Here is an 11,768-nt window from a genome sequence, read left to right as displayed (position 1 = left end):
CACTGGTACTCATGCAGCTTTGTCCATCAAATTCCCACACGAACAACTCGCCCCAGAGTAAGTACTCAACAACCAATCACTATCCATAAAAATAGAATAGTTAAAATGCCTATAGTGTGGTTCCTTACTACACATGAAGTACCTAGTGGGCTCTGAATCATCAATGTTTAACTTCAGCTTCTGGCAAAGGGCCTCACACGGGTTGCGTGGAGAAAGCAACATTGTCTTGCAGGTATAGTTCCAGAAAACTTCAGAACCAAAATTTTCCACACTTCGATACAGATTGTTGATGCAACCAACCTCTTGTGATTGATTTTTTGACAAAAGGCAAATGACAGTTCCCAATGGAAGGGTGAGAAAGCTAAACAAACTGTTTGTCAAGTCACCACTTGCTTCAGCCAGAACTACACGGTTTGTTTTTTCATCCACTCAAAGCTTCAAAGGGAGCTTTGGTTCTTGTAGGAACTGTGGAGACTGGAAAGGGAGGAAAAAATAACAAAAGTTTGAAAATACAATGTAGTCTATGAAATTCAAAATGTACTAAAATTTCCCACATGAAAAATGCAAAAATTTATTCAAACCATATAATAATCAAAAGCGAAACAGGAAAATCTAACAGTATGAATTGAAAGAGGAAGCGTCGAACCTTGTTAGTAGGTAGGCCGTGCAATGCACGAGTTTTTTTTTTAAATAATACTTTTAAAATATCATTATGTTTTAAGTTTGTAATATATAGGATAGAGTACATAAAATTAAAATTATATAATAAAGTATTTAAAGAAATTGCAATAAACATAAATTTGTGACTAACTTTATTAACTTCCTATAATAATCATAGTCACGTAAAAAAAGCATAAAAAAGTCACTTAAAAAGAAAATTAACTAAACATTTTTTTTTGCTTTATTACTTTTAAAATAATACTTAACTACCAAAAAAAATAATGATTTTAGGAGGAGGATCTATGTTTGATGAAAGAGGGAGGGATTAGATGAAAGAGTGATTTGAGGAGAGGATTCGAAAATTTTAATCAATTAAATAAATAGTTATTTATTTATGGCTTAAAAGCACTTTTGGTCCCTCACGAATGGGATGTGTGTAGTTTTGGATGTCAAAGAAGCTCTCCACAGGTTTAGTGCCTGACCATGAAACACAATGAAAGTCATTACTTCATTCCAATATTTAGAGAGTAAGATACTAAGATGTAAGAAGTATGAAGCCAACAGTTGAAGTTTGAAGTATACTTTGGGGTGCCCACTAGGGTGGACAATTTTAAAATTGGTCCACCCATGGACCAAGGGTGTTTTTGGTAATTTTCTATAAAATTATGTAAAAATTGAATCCTAAAAATTTCACACATCACACTGTCATCCATAGCCATGGCTGCTGATGGTTTTCCTTCATCCATTACCCATTATGTTCTCATTTCTGTTTTTCCCTTCAATTTTCTTATAATAAACACGGAAAAACTTTCTCTCACTCTCTTCATCGTTTTTTTTTTCATATATAAGTCATCACAAGTTACAATTTTTCCATCTGGATCTCACTTTTTTTGATTCTGTTTTTGTTATGCTTTCTTCCCTTGTGCTTTTTTCAAGCATCATAACTTGATGATCAGAAAACAACAAAAAGGAAGAAAAATTGTTCTGGAAGATATCTTTGATTCTGAAAATTGGTTATGTTAATCAAACCCAGATCTGAAAATTTGCTCCGTTGGCCGACGACCTTGCCTTCTTCCTCCCCACCGGCGTGGTTTCGTGGCGTGTGGAAGCGTCTATGGGCCGATTCGCGACGGAGATTAGAGATCTATGGAAGAAAGCCCGCGCCTATCCCACCACCAGTGGCATGAGCAACACCGCCAAGTATGTGCCACACGGGTGAAAGTGGGCTGACTTTGGGGATTTTCTGGGTATTAGACATTGGAGATTTTTGAGTTTCTGGTTTTGGGAATTTTTTGTGGTGGTGGTGTGGGAGTGAGGGGGGAGGAGGTGGGGGAGAGGTTCTGAAACTGGAACTCGCCGGAGCTGAGAGGTCAAGGGTGACGGCGGTGACATCACCGGTGCTGTTCAGGTGGACGAAGGTGGGTTGGGAAAGATGAAGAACAGGGTGAGTTGGGGAAGATGAAGAGAAGTTATAAATTTACATTTCTATCCTTTTTATTATCATTCAATCCTAACCATTAAAGAAAAGAATATTCTAAGATTTTCAGATCCAACGGCATATGATGATGGTCCACCGGTGGACCAAATTTTAAAGTTGCCCACCCTAGTGGGCACCATAATTTGGTTCATAAGATAAAATTAGTGAAGAATGGAGTTACCACTTTCTCTCCAATGCTCACTACGTGCTCCTCTAAATCATCCAATGGTACATTCAGATCTTGCAAGATGGAAATGCTAGATGTATCAGCCAATGATGCCACTTGAAGATCATCCCACACAACAAATAGAGATGGCCTCCTCACAAATCCCTCAGTATATGTTCTTGTGCCATCAGGGGATCTAGGCTCAAAAAGTTTCATGGCTACTGGATTGAGCATCGGATCTCTCTTCTTTGAAAGCACATTAGTGCTATACCAGTAAAGAGTGCCATCTTCAGAAAGCTTCAATGGCTGCCTCCAACAACCAAATTGAGAAGCAACCCGTGGATCCAATAACAGATCAGTGCCTGAAGGCGTTGCGAACCATGAAGGATTGAGATCCTTCACACTTTTGGACAAGTTATCCATACATCCCATTGGAAAAGATCCTAGAGGTGTTGTGAGGAAACTGAATAGAAAATCAACAAAATCATCCTCAGCTTCAGCGTACAGTATCTTCTTCTTTGATTTTATCACTGTTATCTTGAGGTTTATAATACAATTGTTAATACAGTGTTTGCTTCTGGCACTGGGTCCAAGTTTTGGTGAGAAAGTGGAAATCTGCTTAGATTCTCCATTTGCCAAGAATACATCACTGAGAGGAGATTTTGAAGTTAATGCTTGCTTTAGCAAGCCCAGAATCTAAAAAGAACAACAGAGAAATAAGCACAAATGGAATTTCAATGAAGTCAGCCTATGGTGGCTGCACTGAAAATATTATTTCATGTCTCATATAAGATCTAGAATAGGCTCAAACTTTACCTAGCTAACAGGGACATGCTAGAAATATTATAAAAAATTTATGTGTCTTCATCTAACAACTTAATGAATTCATAAAATATCACCTCATGCAAGCCAACACTTGGAGACAATTCTACCAGGTTTAGAATGTTTTTGTAGCCAAGTTGAAGAAGTTGCTGAACATAATTTCCAGGTGAGCTTTGTACCACCTTCAAATCATCAAAGATTAAATACATGGTTTCCCCCTTAACAAAAACACCACATCCATGACCATGTGTCACCTCACTTGAATCCCCTTGCAGCTTTATTTCTTTGTCCATCAATTTCCCACAGAATTGGCAACTCGCCCCTGCAAAAGTACTCAAAAACACATTACTGCCCCTATGACATCTACTACACACGAAGTACTTTGTAGGCTCTGAATCATCTACATTCAACTTCAGCTTCTGGCAAAGGCCCTCTGATGGATATTTGGAAGCTAACAAGTAATGAAGATGAAATGAAGGAATAGAAATGCAATTGTATTGATTGAAGTGGACAATTACAGAAGATATTGTGATAAGGTGTGCTGTTAGAAAAACTCTAACAACCCAGAGAAGCTCTAGAGCGTTCTCTCCGAGGGAGATGCTACTCTCTCTCTATAACAGAATTATCAATCCAGAATAATCTTATTCCCTTTTCCTTGGTTACTTTATACTAACACCTAATTCTGTTGAGCCAATGCCACCTCAGCAGCCTTGCCCCGTTTCCTCCTATAGACTTGCCAAACCTTGGGCCTGTTTCCTTGGTTACTTTATACTAACACCTAATTCTGTTGAGCCAATGCCACCTCAGCAGCCTTGCCCCGTTTCCTCCTATAGACTTGCCAAACCTTGGGCCTGTTCTCTTCTTGGCCCACTGAAGCATTTACCACTAAGCCCACCTCTTCATTCAGATTTCTATCAATTCCTCCCTCCATTGGAACAGCCTTGTCCTCAAGGCAGAATTCAGGAAACTGACCAGCTAGAACGACATTGTCTTCCCAGGTGACTTCCTCCATTGACTTATGCTTCCACTTGACTAAGCTCTGATGCACTTCACTGTCCCCGAGCCTGACAGTCCTAGTGCCCACTATGACTTCAGGGTAAATATCAGTGGTGTCATCAACCCCCAAATCCGCTGGCAACTGACCCTGCACTTGATAGTTTCCCACAGCCTTCTTTAACAGAGAAATGTGAAAAACTGGGTGGATTTTGGACTCTGCAGGCAACTTCAGCCTATAAGCAACTGCTCCTACCTTGGCCTCTATCTGAAAAGGTCCATAAAACCTGGCAGCAAGCTTCTGATTGATCCTCTTCACCACAGAATGCTTCCTGTGGGGTCTCAGTTTGAGAAATACCCACTCTCCTACTGCAAAGGACAAATCTCTCTGCTTCTTATTTGCATAAATAGCCATTTGTTCTTGAGCCTTCTGTAAATGACTCCTTAGCTGTCGCAGGGCTTCATCTCTTTCACTTAGCTCTAGGGCCACATCGGCTACCTTAGTCTCATTGGATAAGAACTTGACAATAGGGGGTGCTTGTCTTCCATAGACTACCTCAAAGGGTGTCTGTCCAATTGAGCTATGAAAAGTAGTATTGTACCAAAATTCTGCCCAGGGAATCCAATGTGACCAAGACTTGGGATGATCAGAAGCAAAACACCTCAGGTAGCTTTCCAAACACATGTTTATGACCTCTGTTTGTCCATCAGTTTCCGGATGGTAAGCCGAGCTCATTTTCAGTTTGGTCCCCTGCAGCTTAAAGAGTTCAGACCAGAAATGGCTAACAAAAATAGGATCCCTATCACTTATGACTGAATTAGGAATCCCATGGAGGCGCACCACCTCTCTTACAAACACTTCTGCAATAGACTTGGCTGTATAGGGATGCTTGAGCAGAATAAAATGACTGTATTTTGACAGCCTGTCCACAACCACCAGTACTGCTTCAAAGCCCTTGGATTTGGGTAGACCTGTAATGAAGTCAAGAGACAAGTCTTCCCACACAGCATTAGGGATTGGAAGAGGTTGTAACAAGCCTCCAGGGCTTAAGGCGCTGTATTTGTGTCTTTGACAAACATCACAAGCTCTGACATAGTCTCTGACCCTCTTTTGCATTCCTACCCAACACAATGTTGTTGCCAAGCGTCTATAGGTCCTCAAGAAGCCAGAGTGACCCCCAGAAGGTGAGCCATGAAACTCCTCAAGTAGCCATGGGATGGAAGGAGAGGTAGGAGATAAGACTAGCCTTCCATGATATAGTAAAACTCCATGTTGTACTGCAAATCCAGGTTTGCTTGCAGGATCTTTCTGTACTGCAGATTGCAAGTCCTGGATGTAGGGATCTTGGGTAATCTCCTCCAAGAGTCTCTTTCGGTCATTCCAGAGAGGAAATGAGATCAGAGAATGCAGCTCCACCTCATCATAGCGCCTGGACAAGGCATCAGCAGCCTTATTTTCCAAGCCGGGTTTGTATTTGACTTGAAATTGGTAACCCAGTAATTTTGCTAACCAACACTGTTGGTCTGGTGAAGAAACTTTCTGCTGCAGGAAATGCTTAAGGCTTTTGTGATCAGTATAGACTATGAACTCTTTCCCCAATAGGTAGTGCCTCCAATGTTGAATGCTTAAAACCAAGGCCATTAATTCTTTTTCATACACTGACTTAGCCAAGTTTCCAGCTGATAAAGCTTTACTAAAGAAAGCTATAGGTTGTCTTTGTTGCATTAAGACAGCTCCAATCCCTCTCCCTGCAGCATCACACTCTACTTCAAAGGGAAGAGTGAAATTGGGTAGTATCAAGACAGGAGGAGATGTCATTACCCTCTTTAATTGAAGAAAAGCCCTATCTGCCTCTGGTCCCCAAGAAAAACTGTCCTTCTTAGTCAACTCAGTGAGAGGATTAGCCATTTTCCCATAATCTTTGATGAATTTCCTGTAGTATCCGGTCAGCCCCAAGAATCCCCTCACTCCCTTAACATTCTTGGGCACAGGCCAATCCATAATGCATTTTACTTTCTCTGGATCTACTGCCACGCCAGCTCCCGAGATGATATGACCCAAATAATCAATTGAAGCACATCCAAATTTGCATTTGGTCTGATTAGCCACAAAACAATTAGCTAACAAGACAGATAGTACCAACTTCAAATGAGTGAGGTGTTCAGGTAAGTCTTTACTATAGATTAGTATATAATCAAAAAAGACCAACACGAATTTCCGTAAGAAAGGTCTGAAAATATCATTCATTACTGCTTGAAATGTAGCTGGAGCATTCATCAGCCCAAATGGCATCACTAAGTATTCATAATGTCCATTATGGGTTCTAAATGCAGTTTTTTCTATGTCATCCTCATGCACCCTGATTTGATGATAGCCAGATTTCAGGTCTATTTTAGAGAAAATTGAAGCTCCATTTAATTCATCCAGCAGCTCATCAACTATCGGAATTGGATACTTATCTGGAATGGTGGCCTTATTTAAAGCTCTGTAGTCAACACACATCCTCCAGCTCTTGTCTTTCTTCTTTACCAAGATCACAGGACTTGAATAAGCACTCATGCTAGGTCTGATGATTCCTGCCTCCATTAACTCTGCCACTTGCCTCTCAATCTCTTCTTTTTGATGGTGAGGATACCTATAAGGCCTCACATTGATGGTCTCCTGCTCAGGGAAAAGCTTTATCTGATGCACCTTAGACCTCTCTGGTGGCAGTTGAATCTTGCTCCTAAATACCTCTTGAAACTCTTCCAGTGTCTCCATAAGCTCTCTTGGTGTTTCTACCTCAGTATTGGTGACTTCTGCGGAATTCAGATGAGACCACCACCACTCCATACCACCTCTGTACTGCTTGTCCATGAGGAATGAGTGTAGAAAACTGTGATTACTCCCTTTTCCTCCTAGCCCTTGCAACTTGACTACCTGATTTCCATGGACAAATTGCATAGTGAGTAGTTTCCAGTCCATTACCACTTTTCCAAGTGTGCTCAGCCAGGACACCCCCAATACCATGTCCAAACCTCCTAGTTCCAACACCAAGGCATCAATCACCACCTCAATCTTCCCCAGCCTGGCCTTAATTCCCTTACACACTCCCTGTGTAACCACCCTGTGTCCATCCCCTAACCTGATGTGTCGGGAAGCTATAGGGGTGATAACCAAACCCAGAGCATTGGTGACTGCTGGGGAGATGAAGTTGTGGCTAGCTCCACTGTCAATAAGCACCAGTAAGTTCACATTGTCAACCTGCCCTTCAATCTTCATCGTATGATGCTCCTCCATACGACCCAGAACCCTCATTAATTTGTACTCAACCACTGCCTCGTCCTCTTCACTCACTTCCGGTTCTCCCTCCAACATCACAATCTCACCTTCTTCATCAACGGTTTCCCCGTCTCCAAGGATTAGAACACGCAGGGATCTCTCGGGGCACTTGTGCAAGGTAGGATGATACTTTCCCCCACACTTGAAGCACAAGCCCTTGGCTCTCCGCTCAGCGATTTCATCCACCTGGAAGCTGCGGACCCCTTTCCACTTCTCCGATGATCCTGTACGGAGATCATTTTCTCCTTTTCGAGTTGAGGAACCCAGAGACGCGGCTGAATTCGTCGTCGATCCTACTGAACTCATGAAGCGACTTGGAATTGACCCGCCTGGTTTAGAGAACCGGGTCACATCCCTACTAAAAAGCCCAACCCGATTGGCGGATGACCCGGCCCAATTGCTTTGACCCGAGCGATCGAACCCGCTCCTCTTTACCATTTTCTTGCCATCGTCTTCGTCTTCTTCCTTTAGTTCCTCTTCCACGTCTTTCGCGATTCGCATCATCTCCATTCGAGTTCCTGGATTAAGTGTGCGCACTCGGCGTCTGATCGCAGGCTTCAGCCCACTCATGAAGTATCCTAGGTATTGGTCCTCCGGTAGCCTCCCTACCTGCGATGACAACAACTCAAAGGATTCGACGAATTCGTCTACACTTCCTTTCTGTCGTAATGTCGATAGCTCTTCGAAAGGGTTCTCCAATCTTCTTCCTCCGTAGCGTGCAATCAACGCACGTTTCAGCTTCTCCCAGGATAGATTATCCTCAGTCTCCATCAACAGATTGAACCAATGGATCGTCGATCCTTCCATACTTAATCGTGTTAACTTCACCCGCATCTCATCCGGCGTATTCTGCACGTCGAAGTAGATCTCCGCTCTCGTGATCCAAGCCACAGGATCCTCTCCTTCGAACACCGGCAACTTCACCTTCTTTCCGGCCAAGCGAGACTCACCGGGGTGTGAATCCGCTATCGGGGTATCTCCTTCGTGACCCGTTTCCTTTCGACCCATTTGCTTGCTCAGTTCAGTGAGAGTCAAGCTCTGCTGCTGCAGTTGGAGAGCGAGCTCTTGCAGCGCCGTCGTAACGCTTCCCATCTGGTTTTCCAGAGCTTCCATTCGATCGGTCATTTTCGGTGGCATCTACCAGCTTGTTGAGACTCCTTCCACGGTGTTGATCCGGTAGGTCGGACCAATTTGATGGATATTTGGAAGCTAACAAGTAATGAAGATGAAATGGAGGAATAGAAATGCAATTGTATTGATTGAAGTGGACAATTACAGAAGATATTGTGATAAGGTGTGCTGTTAGAAAAACTCTAACAACCCAGAGAAGCTCTAGAGCGTTCTCTCCGAGGGAGATGCTACTCTCTCTCTATAACAGAATTATCAATCCAGAATAATCTTATTCCCTTTTCCTTGGTTACTTTATACTAACATCTAATTCTGTTGAGCCAATGCCACCTCAGCAGCCTTGCCCCGTTTCCTCCTATAGACTTGCCAAACCTTGGGCCTGTTTCCTTGGTTACTTTATACTAACACCTAATTCTGTTGAGCCAATGCCACCTCAGCAGCCTTGCCCCGTTTCCTCCTATAGACTTGCCAAACCTTGGGCCTGTTCTCTTCTTGGCCCACTGAAGCATTTACCACTAAGCCCACCTCTTCATTCAGATTTCTATCACCCTCACAAGCGTTGCGTGGACAGAGCAACATTTTCTTGCAGATATGGTTCTAGAAAACCTCAGGACTAAAATTTTCCACACTTCGATAAAGATTGTTGATGCAGCCAACCTCTGTTGATTGATCATTCAGCTCCTTCTTTGACACAAGGCGAATGGCAGTTCCCAGTGGAAGGGTGAGAAAGCTAAACAAAATGTCAATCAAGTCACCGCTTGCTTCAGCCAAAACAACACGGTTTCTATCTTTGTCCACCAAAAGTCTCAAAGAGAGCTTTGTTTCTTGTTTGGAAGCCATACAGACAGAATTAAAAAAAAAAAAACAAAAAGGAAAGATCGTTGAGCAGGTTTAGTGCAAAGTCTAATCTAATCTCTCTTTTGTGTTGTTGGTTTTGGATGTGTCATTTGAATCCAAGTGGGTTATTTATAGTGTTGGTGGTCAATAGAAACTGGGAATGGTAAAGGGTAAAGTTTGCTTTTTTTTTTCCTTCTCGCATAGGGGTTGGAACTTGGAATAGTGAACTGCACAAAACTTTCCTATTCGTTTCCAAGGAGACTGATAAGTGATAAGTGCATGTGTGAAAACTGAGAGGCCTCCATTTAATTACTAGCATCAATTGATTAAAATTTAAGGATTCAAAAACGCTTTGGAAGTGAAGGGGTAATGTGAGTCCACAAGTGCTTCGTGAATCGTGAGATGGATTCAAATACTGCTCTATAATGGTTAGACCGTTAGAGTCAATATTTCTAGCCTTCTTGGAAATACAATGTTGTTTTAGGTTGAATGGTCACTTTCGTTTCGTCCCTAAAGTTACAAGCGTCAAGCATATTAGTTCATATTCTATGTAAATGTCACTCGTACTCCCTGATGTTGCAAAACGTCAAGCATGTTAGTCCCTGGCTTGGCTCCTGTCAGTTAACGTTAATGGTAAGAGTGATTTGGCTCGTTATTTGCTCATGTGGAATTTCCACGTGGATTTAAAATTGGGGAATTTTTTTTGAAAACTTAAGAACTTCAATTTATTCCCTGGTCAAAATCCCCAAATTAAAAAATATGCAATTTCTCCATCATCTTCTTCCTCTCATCATCTCACCCAAAAAAAATCAATTCCTAAAACATCTCCACCTCAAAAGCTAAACAAATATGGATTAAGCAACCCAAATCTTCATGTCCATTCCACGCTTACAGCTTCTTCAGAATTTCTATGCAATTCATCCTACAAATATGGATTAAGCATGAAACAGAAATCAGTCTAAGTTGCAAAAAATTCATTTACCCAAACAAGGAAGTGATGCGTCTAGATTCTAGAAGCATAATTTCTGGGTACAATTAAAGGATCACAAGCCAAAATACATTGAAGATGACACATGGCTAATCAAATCATAGTCCAAGATGAAGACTTAACCATTCCAATTCCATACCTGAGATGAGACTTTGCCAATTTCAGCAACAACACACTCTTCATCTCCTTCTTCTTCACTTTTCATAACTTCATCACACCTTTGCATCATCTCCCTCATTAGATCCTCCATCTTCCTCAGCTTCTGCAAAAATTGAACACAGAGAAAACCCATGATTCCCAACCCTAAAAAGATTAATTTTTTCTCCAAGAAATGCATGTTCGATAACTTCATGCACACACCCCATAACAAGAAAACGAAGAACACCCACTATTCCAAAACCAAAAAAGATTATAACTTTACTAACAAACTCAGGAAAATCCGTCATCATACCGTTAAATAAGGGGTGGTTTCTTTAGAGCTCAAAGAACGAGGTGAAGCTTTAACCGGCGAAGGAGTGAGATCAGAGACAGTTCTCCTGAGGCTCGGAGGCAGAGGGGGCAAACAAGACCTCCTCGCCGACGGCGTCGTCGTTTGCAGGCGCTGCAGTTGTTGGGTCTGATCACAACACCTTTGACACTTGGGATTTAGAACCCTAATTGCAATGGTGGGTTCTTCTTGTTGGTTATGAATCTGTTGGTGCACTTCACCCAATTTTTAACCCTAATTTCATTTTTACTTTTGGTTTTTTCTCTCTCTCAGAAATGTTTGGTTTTGGAGTGAGGGGGAAGAAGATGATGGCCAGGGACTAAATTGAAAATTTAAAGTTTTCATAAAATTTTCCCCAATTTAAAATCCACGTGGAAAGTCCACAGGGGCACATAACGTGCCAGTTCACCCTTCCTGTTAACGTTCACTGACGGAAGTCTAGCTAGGGACTAATGTGCTTGATGTTTTGCAACATCAGGGACTACGGACGATATTTCCATAGAATAGGGACTAAAATGCCCGACGCCGGTAACTTTAGGGACGAAAGTGACCATTCACCCGTTGTTTTAAGTAATCATAATTGTTTGATGAAATTTAAACGGTATAGTAATTGCAAGAAGTAGCTATACTATAATCTCACATGAAAGAACGCAAAAATTTATTGAGCACAGAGAAACTGAAAAGTGAGACTGATTTGTGAACTACTTTATCTGTTCCTCTATACTATCTGACACTTTAAGATTGTTGCATAAGTATTAAGAAATAATAATTAATATTTTTATTTTATTAAAATTATTATCTAATTTCCTATTATACCCTTTTATCTCTCTTATTACTCTCTTTGTTCCTTAATATAAGAACCAAGCAACCACTTCACACCTTAAGAAA

General features: G+C 41.5%; 1 protein-coding gene and 1 long non-coding RNA gene across 2 annotated transcripts; both read right to left on the bottom strand.

Annotated features, from left to right (window-relative positions):
• Nucleotides 1–1,341: 1,341 nt before the first annotated feature.
• Nucleotides 1,342–3,418, bottom strand: LOC130743985 (uncharacterized). The gene is made up of 2 exons (XM_057596183.1): nucleotides 3,203–3,418; nucleotides 1,342–2,999 (listed from the first exon to the last, which is right to left on the bottom strand). Exons 1-2 carry the CDS (start codon nucleotides 3,416–3,418, stop codon nucleotides 2,286–2,288), a joined length of 930 nt encoding a protein of 309 aa, XP_057452166.1. The 3' UTR covers nucleotides 1,342–2,285.
• A 6,632-nt stretch (nucleotides 3,419–10,050) lies between these two features.
• On the bottom strand, nucleotides 10,051–11,179 carry LOC130748813 (uncharacterized). Its single transcript, XR_009022782.1, has 3 exons — nucleotides 10,845–11,179; nucleotides 10,533–10,655; nucleotides 10,051–10,327 (listed from the first exon to the last, which is right to left on the bottom strand). It is a non-coding gene; the product is annotated as an uncharacterized LOC130748813 (long non-coding RNA).
• Between the last annotated feature and the right edge of the window lie 589 nt (nucleotides 11,180–11,768).

Source organism: Lotus japonicus, chromosome 3, assembly GCF_012489685.1.
Source record: "Lotus japonicus ecotype B-129 chromosome 3, LjGifu_v1.2".
Taxonomy (NCBI): domain Eukaryota; kingdom Viridiplantae; phylum Streptophyta; class Magnoliopsida; order Fabales; family Fabaceae; genus Lotus; species Lotus japonicus.
The sequence above is the reverse complement of the archived record's forward strand: the minus strand, read 5'-3'. Positions and strand labels throughout refer to the sequence as shown.

What these genes read in the sequence shown, in the direction of transcription:
- LOC130743985 (XM_057596183.1), bottom strand. Translation starts at nt 3,418, where the DNA reads ATGGACAAAGAAATAAAGCTGCAAGGGGATTCAAGTGAGGTGACACAT. An exon ending in CAAGTGTTGGCTTGCATGAG is followed by an intron (nt 3,000 to 3,202) that starts GTGATATTTTAT and finishes TGTTCTTTTTAG; the next exon opens with ATTCTGGGCTTGCTAAAGCA.